General features: G+C 41.8%; 1 protein-coding gene across 5 annotated transcripts in view; it reads left to right on the top strand.

The window, feature by feature from the left end:
- Window positions 1-19002, top strand: part of pnpla7b (patatin-like phospholipase domain containing 7b) — a 29080-nt gene that overhangs the window by 5631 nt on the left and 4447 nt on the right. The window contains exons 7-32 of one of the 5 annotated variants that reach the window (XM_079161412.1): window positions 302-442; window positions 897-1056; window positions 1220-1300; window positions 1871-1999; window positions 2928-3008; window positions 3638-3758; window positions 3847-3927; window positions 4951-5030; window positions 5761-5910; window positions 6143-6220; window positions 7570-7775; window positions 7882-8013; window positions 9138-9261; window positions 9370-9559; window positions 10272-10421; window positions 11550-11613; window positions 11859-12027; window positions 13006-13188; window positions 13270-13388; window positions 14449-14605; window positions 14826-14942; window positions 15372-15441; window positions 15816-15932; window positions 17313-17461; window positions 17681-17833; window positions 17925-18041. In XM_079161412.1, coding sequence (XP_079017538.1) covers window positions 302-442; window positions 897-1056; window positions 1220-1300; window positions 1871-1999; window positions 2928-3008; window positions 3638-3758; window positions 3847-3927; window positions 4951-5030; window positions 5761-5910; window positions 6143-6220; window positions 7570-7775; window positions 7882-8013; window positions 9138-9261; window positions 9370-9559; window positions 10272-10421; window positions 11550-11613; window positions 11859-12027; window positions 13006-13188; window positions 13270-13388; window positions 14449-14605; window positions 14826-14942; window positions 15372-15441; window positions 15816-15932; window positions 17313-17461; window positions 17681-17833; window positions 17925-18041 — 3319 coding nt within the window. Of the gene's footprint in view, window positions 1-301; window positions 443-896; window positions 1057-1219; window positions 1301-1870; window positions 2000-2927; window positions 3009-3637; window positions 3759-3846; window positions 3928-4950; window positions 5031-5760; window positions 5911-6142; window positions 6221-7569; window positions 7776-7881; window positions 8014-9137; window positions 9262-9369; window positions 9560-10271; window positions 10422-11549; window positions 11614-11858; window positions 12028-13005; window positions 13389-14448; window positions 14606-14825; window positions 14943-15371; window positions 15442-15815; window positions 15933-17312; window positions 17462-17680; window positions 17834-17924; window positions 18042-19002 lie in introns of those variants that run through there. The other 4 variants (XM_079161414.1, XM_079161410.1, XM_079161411.1 and 1 more) reach the window with 4 other exon arrangements.

The following is a 19002-nucleotide window of genomic DNA, read 5'->3' on the forward strand; positions in this document are numbered from 1 at the left end:
CCTTTAAAAACAGACATAATCAAGCATAAATAGATTGATGAGAAAGATTTGTCATAGAAATAGAAACACAGAGGTGTTGTGTTTTAGAAAAGATAGAAAAGATAGAAACTTGGTTTTTAGAGAGCTGCAACTCGAAGTAATACATTTTTACAGTATGAAGAATAACTTTTTCACATGTTTGTGTGTGTGTGTGTGTGTGTGTGTGTGTGTGTGTGTGTGTGTGTGTGTGTGTGTGTGTGTGTGTGTGTGTGTGTGTGTGTGTGTGTGTGTGTGTGTGTGTGTGTGTGTGTGTGTGTTTAAGGATCCTGCGCATCCGGAAGGAGCCCCCCACCCTGCAGCCCAAAGAGCCTCCTCCCTGTCTGCTGGAGGCTGACCTGACTGAGTTTGATGTGAAGAACTCCCATCTGCCATCTGAGGTGCTGTACATGCTGAAAAATGTCAGGTAAGTGAAATGTCTGATGCTTCATTTCCTTCTTCCGCATGAACAGGAGCACAGTTCTCTGCAGTCCCATTGTGACGTATAGATGTGGTGAATAGCCGCTGTACTGGAATGGGATTTTCAGTGCTGAAAAGATCAGTCAACTGTCTTGAAAATCGATTAATCATTTAAGTCATTTTTCAAACAAAAATACTAAACTGCTTAAAGTATAGTCTGTTTTCTTAGGATTCACAGCAGCCTTCTTTCTCCACACACCATAGTATGTAGATTTGAAATTGAATCGGCGCATATGTAGCACATCTATGTTGTCGGAATCAAAATTGGATTTGTTTTATCTTAGATATGATACAGTTCAACTAGGATTTCCATAGTGTGACATATTGTGACTATTGTCTCAATGTGGTTATTATCATTAGAAGTAATAGAACTACTTTGTATGTGCACGTGTTGTAACCAGGGTGCTCGGCCACTTCGAGAAGCCTCTTTTCCTGGAGCTGTGTCGCCACATGGTGCTGATCCAGCTGCATCAGGGAGAGGCGCTCTTCCGACCGGGTGACACCGACGACAGTATTTACGTGGTTCAAGATGGCCGCCTGGAGCTGTGCATCCATGAGAGTGTAAGACCAGAGGGTGGACCACAACACCTACTGCTTCACAGAATGTTTCACACTCAGCGATGGATTAGAACTTGTGTTGATTAGTCATCAGTGAGGAGAACCTTACCTGTGTTGCTGTGACTACTCTCTCATGTTGAGATGTGACTGTGTTTTCTTTCTGCAGGATGGTACAGATGCTGTGGTGAAGGAAGTTCTACCAGGAGACAGTGTTCATAGTCTGCTCAGTATCCTGGACATCATCACTGTACGTCTTCATCCTCATATGTAATAGGCCTCTATTTTAGAACAGATAATTAAGAAATAGAACATACAATTAGATCAACTCTAACTTTGGTCAGTGTGTAGAGTGTGTAGAGTGTGTAGAGTGTGTAGAGTGTGTAGAGTGTGTAGAGTGTGTAGAGTGTGCTGAGTGCTTTGCCTGATGGAGATTTCTAGTTTATGGTACTAGTTCAGTTTTTGGCCGTAACTCAAAATTCATATGCTAATTGTGACAAATTCATACAAATGTCTAATAGGATAAAATGATGAAGTGATAACATTTTGAACTGACATGGATGTAAAGTGCAACCTCACTGGTTGGTGGAGGCACACAGCTGAGAGGCTGTAACTCTGTTAGACTGGGTTTTACTCAACGGGGACTAATTCTCTTATCTTATCATATTGTGTTTCAATCGTTCAGTACTGCCCTTTTTATTCACGGTTTTTATTCATGTTCGCATTTTGTATATCTTGTCGTTCGATTTAATTCTGATTTGTGAAGATTTGTATGACTCTCCACATCCTTATTTCCTCACGCTGTGTTCTCTGTAATCAGGGCTATCCTGCACCTTACAAAACAGTGTCTGCAAGAGCTGCAGTTCCCTCCACTATCCTGCGTCTTCCAGCTGCAGCCTTTCACTCAGTCTTTGAGAAATATCCTGAAACTCTGGTCCGTGTCATCCAGGTAAAGTGTTCACTGACGATGACAAATGTATAGCCCTTTGGTCTTTAGTCATTTGTAATCGTTGAGGAGGTCGTCTGGGATCTTAATCCTGTGCGAATCTGCCATGCCTGTAAATTGTCAAGTAAAATTCCACCACAAATTACCCACTATATTTTGCAAAGCACGGGTGATAATATTAGTCTTGTGTGAATTGGTATCTTGGTGATTTGGGGTCGTTTATGGGATTTTGTTTTTGTTTTCATGCCTTTTTTCTGGCTCTTCCCTGGTCAGGAACTTTGGAGGCTGCGTTCACAGCATCTTGGGTGCTAATTCAGGAGGCTCATACACAGCATGGAGACCCATTCACACCAGAGCCAGACATCTTTTATTCTATAAACATAAATAGGCCTACAGGTCCCCTGGTAATCCTGGTCCCGTGTGAATAGGGCTTTTGATTCTTGAAGTGAGCTACCATCTTAAGCCCTATTGGCATGGGACGAGCACTACCAGGGGACCTCATGTGATTTAGAAATTACCCCACACGTCAGTGTTTCCTGCAGAGCATTAACACAGGATTAGTTAAGTCTGTATTTTACTCAAATTTGCTGTCATTATCAACCAGAAATGATGAGCGAAAGAAACCAAAAACCTTGTCAAAGAAAAACAAATCCAACCCCAAATCACTGAAATGCAGTTTCACACGGGACAAATATCAACACATGACCTCTGTGTTTGGCAAAATACGGTCGGTAATTTGCAGTGGAATTGTTTCTTGACAAATTCCAGACATGGCAGATTAGCCCAGGATCAAGAAGACAGATGACCTCCGCATTTACTGTATTACTAATGACTATAGGTCCCCGTGTTGTACTCGTCCTGAGTGAGGGATGTGGATCCATTCCCCTTTGTTGCCTTCAACAGTGCTGTCTGTATGTTCTGTCCTCTGTAGATAATCATGGTGCGTCTCCAGAGAGTGACCTTCCTTGCCTTACACAACTACCTTGGCCTGACCACTGAGCTCTTCAACCCGGTACGGTTTTACGGTTTTGACTGATTGGGACTCTTTAAACTTCACACTTTGTCCTGCTCTCTGATATGCAACACTGTCTTAAAGCAGAGTCTTCTTTAGAGCTTGAGTAATGTTTAACAGCAGGTTACGCACAAGAAGATACCGATACAAGACATCAAGACAGCAACCTGATTCTGCACAGCTGTAAAACAAACCACACCCAGTGGAAGTGCAGCTAACAGATAGCCACAAGCAGCAGGCAAAGAGACAGAGGACTGAATACCTTACATCTGTAGCAGACCGAGGCATAATAATTGGAAAGAGAATACTACAAGAATGTCATTTATCAAAGGTGAAATTAGTGCGGGGAAGATGGATGGGGTTATCTTCATACAAACTTTTTACATTTTCTATATGTCAGCTTTACATAACGCATACATTGAGCCAATCAAGCTAATGTTTGGTGCCAAGAGTCAATATCTTCTCCGTCCCTCTCCACAGACGTAGAGAGGGACTCAAACTTCATATCCATCATGTCACGGATGGAGAATTAATAGCTTATATCAGAATTCCACTATATACATTTAACCATAGCACATATTTAATTAGAGAGGGTTTACAAATGAAATATTGATTTATGTGTGTTACAGGAGAGCCAAGCCATCTCCTTGGTGTCGGTGGCCCATGTTGTGGGTGACGGTCATCCACACAGAGGCCTCCGCAGGCAGCCTTCCCATTCTGATGATCCTGGCTCTGAAAAAGGTGACGCAGGTCAGAAACAACAACATTCCCTCAACATTTCACTGTTTGGCAGCAGTACTGTGTGTGTGTAGTGATGTTTTCTTGTTACACATTACAGCCGAAAAGTCCAGCTTATCTGACATGTCCACGTCTAAATACAAGAAATCTCGCTCTGCCTCCACCCCGCTGGCTGTTACAGGTACACACACACACACACACAGTATACATTTTATACACATACATACTTATTTTATATTTTCTTCCCTTTCTTGTATCGATGGGACAAATCTGCATGCTACTGGATTATCTAAATAGATTAAAGCTACGTGTAATGTTTTTAATTGAAAGCCCTGGAACATGTAGAAAGACATTTAGAATGTCTTCATCATATTAGTAATACTTCAATTGGCTTGGTGTGCAGGAATACATCCCCATGTAGACTAGGTTGTGCAGAAGGGTAGGGTACTGTTTGAAAGAATCCCTGCCTGGGGATTGCTGCAATGGGGAAAAACAGAATTAGAGAATGTATGAAGAGAACTGGATAAAGAGTTAGAGGAGAGGCCCCATTCACTTGAGCTGCTGATGGGAAATAAATCTGGATTTTGCTATGAGGGCATTTTACAAATTTTGTAAAAAAACAATTTTTGGACCTAATGATTTAAATAACTGCAATTCAAGTGTTCGTACCAGGAAGTTGAAATGTTAATCCGTGTTTAAAAAGTATTTTTGGGGCCCATATCATCCCGTGATGTACCTGGAAGTTGTAATTGCAAGCAGGCTTAGAAACTGTCTGCCTTACTTTTTCAGTACTTTGGACAGCACCACACACACACACACACGCACACACACACTTACTCACAACTAACAGCCCTGTCCTATCATTCTGAAACAACAGCTAAGCGACATGAGACTATCATTTGGTTCTTTTTACTGCTTACACAGAAGGGGAACAATGAGCGAAAAAAATCAGTTGGCAATACTTGACCAGTTAGATTTCAGTCGGGGAGCCCGCTTCTAGATAAGAAAGGCTTTCACAAGATGTCTGAATTGTAAAGAAACATGAATAATCACATTTTGGATGCTGCTCCAGTAAAAGACTAGCAACAGCTAGTTTCTACACAGCAGCCTCTAAGACACATTGGCACAATCAGGAGATGCTTTTTATTGCCGATACTAAACCCTAATGAGCAATACGATGACTGCATGTTTTTGTGTTATGCAGGTGAAATGTCAGCCGACCTCAAGAGAGTCTATGAACGGGCTCAAGTTTCCAAAGAAGACGCTCTGCCTCACGCTGTGAAGGTCTCTGGATAAGGATGTTCTTTCTTGCACTTCCTGCTGGTTAGAGTCCAGGTTTTGAAAATCTGGAGCCAGTTACACAAATATCATTGAGACTAGTCTGTGGTGACCGGTCTTCAGTTTGCTCCGAGATTAGTGTAATGCAAGTCAACAATGTTGTGGAGCAAATAAGAGAAGGGAAAGAGTTTGAGAGCACAGCAGCAGGCTGGAAATCCACAGCTGTGAGTACGACATCAGTTATTTTCATTTGTCGAAGGAAACTGTCCCCATCCCGACAGACAGACGCGTTAACGGATGTACTGATTCCGCTCTGCTACAGAGCTGCATGTCTCTGAGTGTTCTCATGTTGTTGTCTTTGTTACTTCCCCCAGAAGACTGTGAAAGGAGCTGAGCATCAGCCATGTTTGTTAGTTACAAACTCCATCTAATGAAGTCAGTTCAGGATGAAGCATCTCTCTGTTTTCTTGCCATCGGTTTAGTTGGTTTAAGGATCAGAACTGGCAGGTGTTTGTTGTATTCATGTATATTGACATGATGGAGCAAATTAAAATGCCATTTTGATGTAGCCTAAAAACAAAACCGTTTATTGAAGCTGTACACTACAATGTTCCGCAGTAGAAACAGTGGATCCCTTTAGTACACTGCATCGGTAAAGACCGGGTGTTGTTACTTAGAGTGAGCATTTAGTTTGTGCTTCTGTGTTTTACTGAAGGACACTTTTCTGTCTCCTCAGTCTATCCTAAAGAAGACTGTGACGATGCAGCCCTCTCCGTCTGCTGTTTACCACTACAGTGATGCTGGAGGAGGAAACGCCCAGCAGAATAAAGTTAACGCCATTTTCCAAGCTGCCAAAAAGGATCTGTTGCAGGTCATCCAAATACAGGTAGAGCACAAACTTTATTTACCTGGTTCACATATTTAATCCCAAATCTTGTTTTACGTATGGAAGAATTGAATAGCAACGGTGGAATACTTTTACATTTGTGAAATATTATATTGCTGATAAATGCGGTTTCTTTCGGTGATCTGGCAACAGTTTTGTAATCATGAATCCATTTTTGTTGAGGCAGTTAAAAATGTCCCTGTGTTTCTAATATATACTCTTATTTCATCAGAACCCCAGTCTGCTGGAGGGGAGGGTGAATCTTCGGCAAGTCAAAGCCGGTTCTGTTGTGGCCCACCAGGGAGACCAGGTCGGGCCAACACTGACAATTCTATCTGTCATTTATCCATGCAATAGCCTCAGAAAGGCTAAATAACAACTACATATGGCTACTGTTTCAAAATGAAAGGGTACATTTATTAAGCACTCATATAAGCACTAATTATATTCATGAGCGACGGCCCTCAAAAGAGACCACGAGGAGCAAAAAGCCGGCAGGCTAAGAAACCAAATGAAGAAATAGTGTTCTGTCAATGCAGCTCCTTCGCTCCAGTTCAGTTCTACGGACAGCAGTGCACCTACACACACCATGGAGGACACACACACCTCCTACACACAGCATGGAGGACACACACACACCCCTTACACACAGCATGGAGGACACACACACACCCCTTACACACAGCATGGAGGACACACACACCCCCTACACACAGCATGGAGGACACACACACCCCCTACACACAGCATGGAGGACACACACACCCCCTACACACAGCAAACAGCGCTTGTATTGTTGATAAACAATGCTCATGATAGGTCGGTGTCAAATTGCATCGCAGCAGTCAGTGTGAGTGGGTGACGGTGTCCAGTATTGTTTGGCTCGTTTAAAGTACACATTTTCAGAAAAGAACAGATACAATTCAGGTTATAAACATAAAAATCTATCAGACTCTAAAAGTTATATATGGAGCTGCTGATACCAAAACAATTTAGTCTCTTCATCTTCTCTCCATTTTTGTCTTGTCAATCATTTGTAAAACACTTTGAATTGCATTTGATATGTTTGAAAAGTGCTATGTAAACCCCCCCACCCCCGTTTAGAGGCAATGAAAATCCTCCCCATCTCTGATCATGCACCTTTAAATACACCTTATATTTTGATAAACAGAATATAAATGTATTAAAGGGTGCCTGTGGAGTTGTCTTGGCAGCAAAGATTTTGTTTTCATTCACTGTTTCTCAGAAGAATTGTTTATTCTCGAGGTCTAGTAAAACGCGTTGAATGCATTTCCTTCCACTTCAAACTTTGCTAAGCTGATTTTTTGGTAAAAGTTTGAAACCTGCATTGTTTTTGCTCATGTTTAGTTGTTTGCAGATTTCTGCCTTTGTTGGCACACACTTGTATTATCAAAAGCTTTCAGAGTGGATCAGTAGAATAGTGTTCCATCATGTAGCCTTCTGAGGAGCCACTGATGGAACAGGAGTTGATTGATCTGAAGTTTCCTCAGTCAATGAACAAAAGACAGGAACACGACACAGGAACCATCATTTGAGAAATATTCTCGACACTCATTGAACAGCATTAAAACATTTCCCCAGGCTTCTAAGGGAAACATTCCCTTCCTCCAGACCATTTCTTATATTTCCTCTCCACAGGATGTGAGCGTGGAATTTGTCATCTCTGGGTCGCTCCATGTTTACCAGCGTATGATCGACCGTGAGGAGGAGACCTTGCTGTTTGTCACCCACCCAGGGGAGATGGTGGGTCACATGGCTGTTCTCACGGGGGAGCCCCTTATCTTCACTGTCCGAGCTCACAGAGACTGCACCTTCCTCTCCATATCCAAGGCCCACTTCTATGAGTAGGATCAAGCTCACAGACAAAACATTCGGCCTTTTTTTGGGGGGGGTTTCAAAGTAGCTTCACACCTCTAGGATGCAATCAAATCTGTGTTTTTGACTTGGCAGGATGATGCGCGAGGAGCCCAGGATGGTGTTGAACGTAGCGCACACTGTGGTGAAGAGAGTGTCACCATTTGTCAGGCAGATTGACTTTGCCCTGGACTGGATGGCTGTGGAGGCTGGCCGTGCCGTCTACAGGTATCTACTCTATGGAGCTGCTGATACCCAAACAATGAATGTGTCACTAACATTGACAGTAATGAGATATATTTTAATAAACTTTATTATACCGTAGAAGCAGTTATTTGTTTAGCCACTCTTTCATTTATGTAAATTGGGTTTCATGCACGAACAATTCCTAATTTGAATATTCTATTAGGTTTGAACAGAATGTGTGGTCCAGACCTGTCGTAGGAGTCGTGTGCTATTAGCCTGCTGTTAGCCAAGCCTACGTTTCTCTCATGGATTGTATATTTCATTAGTATTTTTGAGTATGAAATGATGTTTGACGTTTAGGCTAATATAATTCTAAATGTATTGATAGAGCCTAAAGGTATCACCATGAACTTAAATTGGCTATTGATGCTATTGTGCTCCAATACTAATATGAGCTTGTTAAATGTTTTGACCTCTTGTCTCAGCCATCAATCATTGTGCTGTGGTGAGATGTTGTTCATATGGAATCATTTCTTCTTTATTTCAGTGACAGTTGGACCCTCTGGTGAACAGCATTAACAGCTCTGTTATTTCCATCCTTCTTTGTCTTTAGCGGGTCTCTTAATTCTGCTGCTGAGACTGTTTAAAACTGAAGGACTTTACTTTATGAGTCTCTGAAAACAGGACCTCTATATGTGGGCATCATGCGTAGCCCTATATGCTATTATTGGGACTATGACAATTTATAATATTCATGAATGTGCGCTCATTTACTCACAGGTGGCATTCCTCATGTTCACGCTGGTCATTTACACAGATATCTGAAGTTAGGAGCGTTTGCTGAATCTGACGTGGCTCATTCGATTGAGCTCACTGTACGAAAAAAAGGAAGAGCAAGTTAAGATCAGAATACCAAAATGTTCTTGCATGAAGTCCAATGTTTTGGAGACACTAAAAAGACATGTGAAAGGATGCAACAAAGAAAATGGGACATAAAGAAGTGGATTATGCATGTTACAGTCAGGCAGAGAAAGTGACAGCTAGGAGGTATACTGCAATAATTATGAAAATACATTTATATAGATGTGTGAAAGAAAAAATAACTATAATAAATAAATGAAATCATTCTATTGTATGTGGGTAATGTTTGATTTGGTTGTTTTTAGACAGGGGGACAAGTCAGACAGCACCTACATCGTCCTCAGTGGCCGACTGCGCTCTGTCATTGCAAAGGATGATGGGAAGAAGGAGCTGGCTGGAGAGTATGGCCGCGGGGATCTGATTGGTGTGGTGAGTGGTCAGAAACTGCAGATAAGACACACTCTAAAGACACAATGGAGCAACGCATTTTTAGGCAATGCACATTGCAGTACAACACCTGTGTTGTGGATTGTCCAGGTTGAGGCCCTGACCCACATGAACCGAGCCACCACGGTCCACGCCGTCAGGGATTCTGAGCTTGCCAAGCTACCTGAAGGGGCTCTGAACTCCATCAAGAGGAGGTATCCTCAGGTCGTCACCAGGCTGATTCACCTGCTGGGACAGAAGATCCTGGGCAACATGCAGCAGGGCAATGGACCCCTGGCTGGTAATTAGACTCCCTTTTTGTTCGTGTGTTTCAGGATGAGACTGAATTGATATACTCTACCAAAAATAGGATCATTGCCAGCATTCATAAGGAGATTTTAGTATGAAATGAGATCCAAATCAAGATTTAGTGCTATTTGTTTATGTACCAGAGCGCACCTAACTGTTAAGTTGTGGCCTGTTTTGAAGGTTATGTAACCACTGTTCCTATGGTGGCAAGTTTACACACATCAATGAACTATAACAACAGGATCAAATGTTAGACGAACTTCATGAAGGACTGATATGTAGATAGCAGTGCGCTTACTCACGGCTGCTCACTGTGTTTACCTTTATTTAATCTCCTGACATATGACTGGTCGGTTATAACTCGATATTCTACTTTTTTATCAAGGAGACGTCCGGTTCACAGGGCTCATCAGAGCCTCTTTTCAACCTTTCTTTTCAGTAAAAGTGGTGTGACATGTTTTTTGTTTGCTGAGCTGTCCTTATCACGTTTAACTGGGAGTGGCACAGCTGTTTGTATGAGTATTTAATAATAACCACACCCACTGATCTATATTCTCCTCCACCCTGTTGGATGCTAAAAGTGGCAGAGCCTCACTCTGCTGCGCTGCTAGATATTCTAGATAATAGAGCATATACATACAATATGGAATATATACAATATTTAAATCTGAAATGTCCAATGAGAAAATCACTCTGTCCTGCAGCTCGAAGTCTTGCTCTCCACACCCCCACCAGCAAATGGGATGCTGGAAATCCAGCTTCCAACCTGTCTACCGTGTCTATCCTGCCTGTGTCTGAGGAGGTCCCCCTCATGGCCTTCACCCTGGAGCTGCAGCTTGCTCTTAGTGGCATCGGTACACACACACACACACACACACACACACACACACACACACACACACACACACACACACACACACACACACACACACACACAGTACTTACTCCACTTCGACAGGTTACCTGAAGAGCTATGGTTCACAGAGAGACCACTTCACAGAATTTGTGAAAAGCCATAGTAATGTTTTTTGGGATGTCCCTCCATACGTACGTCTTGAGGGAACTTCTTTAAGTTTGTGTGGACGTGTGCAGACTGGGCACATAGTGGCAAGGATGGGGAAACACATTTAAATGGAGTGCACTGTGTATGAGGAGATGTGTATGGTGTTGTGGCGAACATGAATCTTTTCACAGGTTTTTGAAGTGTTAAATAAGATTAGGATTCAGCCACAACAAGCCATGTGAAACGTGTTTAGTCTGTAATACTGTAACTGCTTGTGGTAATTTTTAAATTGCTGCACATTTGATTGAGCACAAGGTGTTTTTTTCGAGGGGTTTTTTATTTTCCAAATGAACAGTATAACAAACAATGAGCGGACTATGGGATACACTTACCTCGTATCCTTTGGGTTTAAATGAGGAATTACTCCAATCTTTATAAGTGATGTGTATGTATTTATGCTCATGCATGCATTTTCCTATTGTTAGTATGCAATTCAATTGGCCACTTATCTGGCTGTTGCATTAACAGACAGCAATATATTTGTTCTACTACTTTTCTTACTAGAAGGGGTGTCCCGACTAAGAGTTTATCAAGTCCAATCTGATTGGTCAAGTCTTGCCAAATCGTTAACTGATCATTAAATCAAGCTTTTGTTTCTTTCTGCTCATTGATCTTTATTTATCTATAGATATATAGTAAAAACAACAAACCTATTGGCTGAGAAACATGTGACTATAGCTTAGCTGTTGTTTCAAAACAGTTTGTGTAGATGCGCCGCTGTCCGTAGTCCTGAAATGTAGCCATCCCCATTGTGAGGATGAAGAACATGCACAGATGAAATAATACTAATATCCACTTTTAAGGGTGAGGAGGATCTACTCTAGAGTCTGCACTGTGATACATTTTACTAGAATGTCATTCACAAGGTGAATTCTTAGGTCCTATTTGAACTCATTTGATGTGTTTCTGTTTTGTGAAGGTCCTACTCTACTCCTGACCAGCGACAATATCAAACAGCGCCTCGGCTCTGCTGCTCTGGACAGGTAACGTAGGAATATAAGTAATGCATTCAGAGTCTATGAAGTTCATAAGGCATTGCTGGTTATTATGTTTGGTTCTCTCTGAAAACAACACATTGATTAAGAATGTCTATATACACAGCAATACCACTGTTACTTCATTTTAAGTTACATACTTCATGAGAAACAGACATGATTTGTTGAACAGATCTTATGTAATGTACATAGTCAACAGGTATATACATACGGTTGTTTTTGTTCTTTTAAAGTGTCCATGAGTACCGTCTGTCCAGTTGGCTCGGACAGCAGGAAGACATCCATCGCATTGTCCTCTACCAGTCTGACCCTAGCCTCACGCCTTGGACCCAGCGCTGCATTCGCCAGGCTGACTGCATCATCATTGTGGGACTGGGTGAGCAGGAGCCCACTGTGGGTGAGGTCAGTTTAAATACACTCACGACAGGTCAGCTGCTGTAGCTCTTTTAGGAGAAAGTACATGGGATGTTCTCAATTAAAAAGACAACTTCACCATGCCTCACATACCAACCATTCTCTCAAGTTGTAACGACTAACACTGGAAGTGATAAAACAAAACTCAAATGAACAAATGCATGAAATCAGAGAATGTATTTCACAAAAAAATATTCATCAGCCAATGGAAGGATTGAAAAAGACAGAATCAGAAATGAAAGGGTAACTTCGGCGTATATTGACGGTGAGGAGTTACCCTGTGCTTTTAAATGACAGCCTGTTTAGTGGTCTCCCTCAATACTGGACCCTCTTCAAAAACACGGTTGAATAACAAAGTTACCCTTTAAGTTTATTCAAAGCATTTGGCTTTTTGTAGACTTTCTTAATGGTCACAAATCAGGTGAGTGAGCTTAATGACATGTTAATTATGCTAATCAGTATAAGAAGCTTTTAGTGCTGATGAAAACATGGCGTGAGTATGCTGTAGATAAGGGGCAGAATGTCTGAGGCTCAACTGTGCACTGTGTTATTAAGATGAGGAGAAAGATTTCTTCTCAAGTTGTAGTACTATTCTGTATTGTGAGCAAAACTCGCACGTTCAGTTTCAGGGGAACTCAGAGGAAAATTAGGAATTTCAAAGTTGAGGAATTAAGACTCATTCCCCTCCCCTGAAAACACTATTGAAGCCCTATGGAGAAAGGTTGCAAGTTCCTAGCAGTTTTGTCAGCAGTTTCTTTGCTAAATCACATTAGTTAATCTATACAAACTGTAGGTGAGTACGCCAACCCCTACAATTTACAATAAAGCTAAACCACAGCTAATCTGCCTTATAAGACTATTCACTTTGACTTCAGCCATACCACCACAGTTCCATTCTGCAATGGATGTCCACGATGAGCTGAGTGGAAGCTATATCTGCTTCGTCTTCCTGTAATCCACCTGTAGTTGGAGCGAATGCTGGAGGGCAGTGCAGTGCGTGCTCAGAAGCAGCTGGTGTTGCTGCACAGGGAGGACGGCCCGCCGCCCAAAGGGACGGCCGAGTGGCTGAACATGCGGAGCTGGATCTCCAGACACCATCACCTGTCCTGCCCCCGCAGAGTCTTCTCCCAGAGAAGTTTACCTAAACTGGTACTAACTGCCAACCGACTGAGTCTTTTAATGCGCAATTCTGGTCCAGTTAGCAAATGCTTGATTCTTGGGTGTTTTCAGAGAGAGTTGTACCAGCGCGTGTTTGAGAAGTGTCCAGATCGTCATTCCGACTTCTCTCGTCTGGCCAGGATTCTGACAGGAAACAGCATTGCCCTTGTGCTGGGTGGAGGGGGCGCCAGGTACACAAACGCATCCAATACACCAGCATTGTAAGACTTAACCTCAAGTAGCAATTACATACCCTACAATCACAATCAAGTACCCTATTTCGGGACTGCAGTACCTGTTTTCATCCAATTATTGAGGTCAGACAAAAGTATCAATACGAAACAGAAAACAACTGATAGTCAATTTTAATCAATGCATATGTGTGCAAAATATGTATATTCCAATAAGCAGGTATATTCTCACTGTTTCTCTTCTGATTGACTGGTTTCTGTCTCTCACTGCTCCGCCTTGTCCTGGAGCTTTGACGAGGTAGGTCGTGTATTCCTCTCAGCTATGATCTGACACCTGGTAGACACATGACCACAGCAGATATAATGCTAATAAAGTGTTACTGCACCCATATATTTACTACTAGCCTCCAGTATTTCAATGGCTTTGTGTTAGTGCCACTTGTCTGTTGACCTGTAACTCTGTGAACCACTTTACTTCCAATGTATCCATTTTAACAAGTCATTTAAAACAGCGGAAACTTTGACATTTTGTGTCATTTTCTTACTTAAATTATTTTACATTACATTCATTTAGCTGTTTTTTTTTTTAGCTTTTATCCAAATAGACTTAAAATAAGTGCATTAAACCATGTGGGTACAATCCCAAAGGTGCAAGAATCATGCAAGTACATCAACTTCATCAATTAGACCTTTTCATTGCTATTCTGTTGCTACGGCTGCTTTGGTCCAAAGCAGCCAGTGAGTAAAGGAGGTAAGAAGGGAGAGAGCAAGAGAGCGACAGAAAATGGGAAAGGTGGTTGTCTGGATGTTGAAGCCACAGAGAAATACAAGCGGGTGGCCATCTTTAGGGATGTTAGATAGGAGGATGTCTCGTTATGTTTTATTTTATCAGAGTAAAATAAAAGTCAAATTCTCACTACTGACAACATTTTCCAGATCCTTAAAAAATCTGACTGTAAATATGTGACAGATGAACTTGTTAGAATGAACTTTTTTGATAATGGTTGATCAAAATGAGATGTTGTGTGATGTTATTTGACGGAGGACTGTCTCTTTTTAGGGGTTGCTCTCAGGTCGGTATCCTGCGGGCTCTGAATGAGGCGGGGATCCCGGTCGACATGGTGGGCGGCACCTCCATCGGCTCCTTGATGGGAGCGCTGTACGCTGAGGAGAAGAACAACAGTCGCATGAGGGTCCGGGCTCGTGAGTGGGCCATGGTGTGTTGACATTATACTGAAGATAGAAAAGCACTTACGTACAAAACATTTTTCACTCTATTTGAAAAAGTTCTTGACAACTGCTCTAATATTTATTTATACAAGACTTTTCTCTTCTTGACACTAGTTTTCTTTACGTAAATGACATTTCTGAGAGAGAATTTTTGGGGAAAACTAACACTTTTCTTCACTTCCCATTGTAAATTCCTTTCATTCTCAGGATATGACCTCATACTTTAAGAAGATCTTGGATCTGACCTACCCTGTTACCTCCATGTTTTCTGGAGCGTCCTTTAACTCCGGCCTTCGCTCGGTCTTCAAGAGCAAACAGATAGAGGTAAGGTGAGGGGTTCCCCTAAAAGACATGGAATAAGAGCTACGCATTGAGGCAGAAGGGATTATTAGACTTAACCAAGTTTAAGGGAACACTGGTTTTGTTCCAAATCACTTAACAAGGAAAGGGTCATCTGCCTGTAATACATCCGTTCTGCTGTGTGTGTTTATCATCGGGTATTTCATGTAGCATTATCATTTGGATTCAGTTACCACAGCTGAATTTGCAATACGTTTCTACACCTTTATTTCACACTTGAAGTGAGCACTCCATTATTATTCTGGGATATAACATATACAGCATTTACCAGTTAGCACATTTCCTCGTGTTATAACAAGTTGTAGTTGTAAAACAGTAAGCGCTTGTGAGATTGCATCGATTGCAATAGTGGTCTGATACTTGATTACAGATGTATTTTTCTGCTTTTGCTAGGACCTGTGGCTACCGTACTTCAACATTACAACAGATATCACAGCTTCCTCCATGAGAGTTCACACTGACGGTCTGTGCAACTTTGGACTTTTTGATTTATTTCTTCTTCTTCTTTTTAAAAAACATCCAGCTACTTTTTTTTTATGATGGCAAAAAATGTAATACGTTTACATTTTTGGAATCCCCTCTGAAACCTTTATTTATGATAAAAAAAAACTTGTTACTGAAATAAATTAGTTAAATGTTTACCCGAGTGGTGGAGAATAATGGGCAGCAAAGCAAATGTACATGTAAAGTAAATTATCCAAAACTTGAACAAACACTCCTGTGGTCTCTCTATGACTTGTAAAGCATGTTCTAATAGTACTTCATGTCTTTACACCACTCAGTCTTTGCTCTCGTTTTGTAAACCTGTTAACCATCCACTTCTCTCTCCTTCTCTAGGTTCGTTGTGGCGGTACGTCCGAGCCAGTATGTCGCTGTCTGGTTACCTGCCGCCTCTTTGTGATCCCAAAGATGGACATTTACTCATGGACGGAGGGTACGTCAACAACCTGCCTGGTGAGAGACGATAACATGGACCTAACTGCAGGGAATTATATATTCCATAACCAAATATAGAAATAGCACCTTTTGTCTTTCAGCAATTTGTTTATTGGTTTTCACTTACTGACGACAAAAGTAAAATATATAAAGTAAAATAAATCAAAGTGTAAAGCAGAAAGAGGTAACATTGCTAAATGACTGCTTCTGATCTCTTGGTATTTAACAAAGGTTTTTGTTGGAATGTTGTTTCTTCTCAAATGACACAAGGGCTCGATCATTAAAGACATCTTGGAATTTTGTGAGACCTCGGTCTGCCCATAGTCGGAAGCCTCCGTCGGCTCTACCGGGCACAAAGTCCTCATTACCCCACATCGGACTAAAGCAAGAAGAAACTGACATTCACCCAGATCTTTTTTTCACAGCATGCCGGAAATCAATCATATTCAAATACCTGTAGAGCACATGTACAAGTGGAGGGTAGACTAAAGGACTCTGCATCTGTCTCAAGCCAAGATGGAGAATGTTTTAGATGAGAAATAAAACTGGTGCCCAGTAACACCACGGGACATTAGGGCAGCGTAGCCCCTCTCTATCGTACGGTAGGTACAAGAGAGAGAGACATCATGTGGGACATTCTTTATTCCATATCAAGGCCATGAATAACTTTTTCAGTTTTGGAAATAGATGCGGAGGTGGTGGTCGGGGAATATTCTGAAATAAATGTAAAAGTTTAGAAATAATATTCATTTTCAGCATGATAATCCTGCCAATAAGTGAGATTGGTAGAGAGCTCCATCGCTCTAATGAATTAGTGATCTAGTCTCCAGCAGAATCATAATTTGATTGAATTATGTCATCTATATTAGTTTGCCTAGATATGTGCAGCGGTCTGTGAAATAAAAATGTGTGCATGCCTCCTGACCAGGACTACTTCTCTCCTCTCCATTTATTAGCGTATTTGTAAGATTTCGAATTTTTGATTTCATAACCCGATGTTTTGCGTTGGGTTTAGCAATGCAGGGATAAAGTTTCCCAAGTGACTAAAAAAAATGATCACCTCATCGGCAGGCAGAATAATCTGGTGCTCAAAGTGCTCAACCAGTACAGCAGTAGTGCTGCTCTATATAATAGACTTACCCGGTACCCACAGAGTGTCAAAGGCGAAGACTCAACAATAACAGAGATGTAAGACAGAGGCTGCCATTCATGTCCTTTCTTCCTTGACCGATACCTTCATAACTCCTACATGTTAAAAACTAAATATGAATCTGTCTTGTGAAATTACCAAATCATTTTGTGATCATGCCAAACAGCATTGCTCACAATAAGAAGCTGATTGAGAGAATATGTTTTCTGGGCCTCTAAAACCTTGTTTCTCTCATTTTGGGGATCTAGCTGATGTGGCCCGTTCTATGGGGGCCAAGGTTGTGATCGCAATCGATGTTGGAAGTCGGGATGAAACCAACCTAACCAACTACGGTGACTCCCTGAACGGCTGGTGGCTGCTGTGGAAACGCTTCAACCCTCTGGCTGAGAAAGTTAAGGTACTCTTTCATGAAAGATGTCCTCTGTAGTTATTCTCATTTCCATTTTCCAAAAATAATTCAAACATGTCAAGTGGGAAAATGTCAAAGCTGAAGCTGCTGAACTTATTTTAGAAAAATGGTTGAGAGTCTATATGAGAATGGTGAAATCTAAGTACACTGAATATACCAGTGCCAGCCTTCACAGCCCTGTTAGACTCAGCTCATTTTACCTTCCAGGTCCTGAACATGGCAGAGATCCAAACCCGGCTTGCTTACGTGTGTTGTGTGCAGCAGCTGGAACTGGTAAAAGACAGTGAATACTGCGAGTACATTCGGCCGCCCATCGACCACTACGGCACACTAGAGTTCGGCAAGTTTGACGAGATCGCTGTGAGTTCCCCCTCTGTTTCTCACGTTATCTATGTCTCTTCCACCCGATGGCTAAGAATCTCCCACTAATCCTTTTTCACTGTGTCTGCAGGAGGTGGGATACCAGCACGGAAAGACATTATTTGATGTGTGGCAGCGCAGCGGCGTGGTGGACAGCATGCTTAAGGACAGACATCAGGAGGAGTTCCACAAGACCAAAACTGGCCATGTGAGTACAAACTACAGACACTAGTCCAGACGACTAGATTTTAAAGCCATGATCATGTTGTTTTGTTTCTTCATGTTTCAGACCAGTATGGACTCTGTGTTGATACAATTCAGAATATGTGGAAATGCCCTAAATCAATAATTCTGCCAGGAGGTCTGGGAAATATTTTCAGATGAATTCATTTAAAACTATTATTATATTACTATTATTATTATTATTTATAAAAGGCTTCATAATCCAATAAATAGTTTTTACATTCTGAAACCGAATACCTTCTAATTAACAAATCTATAACTCTTAGAATATGCAAATATGTTATACACATCTATAATATCTTTGAGATGCATTTCTCTTGTGTTCTTCTTTCACATAACTAATACTATAGAAGTGTAAAAAATATGCTAAACCAAATTATTCCAAGGAACATACATGAGGGGTTTCTCTGTACGTGATCTTATCTTGTAAGGGGTCCTTCCTTGGCTGAAAAAAAATGGGGATGCCCATTGTTTTGGTGAAGAAGTGTCTACTGTGCCTGAGGTTATTCCCTCAGAGACACCTGCAGGCCACTGTGCTGGTCACCAGGAGCTGTGTGGACCGCTCAAGGGGGTGGAAGTCCCCAGGCAATATTTTAAAGGGGAGTATGCTTGGTCCAGTGCTGCGTCGCCAGGTGGTCTCTGCAGTTGCATCCCTGGTGTTATGGGGCGCAATCCACAAGGGCAGGGGCACCAGTGGGGGCTTGATTGTCCCTTGGAAGGGCCAGCATATCAACGTCCTAGAGCTCAGGGCAATTTACCATTTTGCCAAGCTGAACACAGCAGACCACTGAACTGGCCTCACACAACATGGTTCTCAGGGGTGAATTGAACCGCCGTCCGATCAGGGGCCTCGTCCCTCTTGATGATGTGTGTCTTAAAGAAATATCCACATCAACTGCTCCACTGGGGTTAGTCCCTGCACATAT

Source organism: Pholis gunnellus (genome assembly GCF_910591455.1).
Source record: "Pholis gunnellus genome assembly, chromosome: 6".
NCBI lineage: Eukaryota > Metazoa > Chordata > Actinopteri > Perciformes > Pholidae > Pholis > Pholis gunnellus.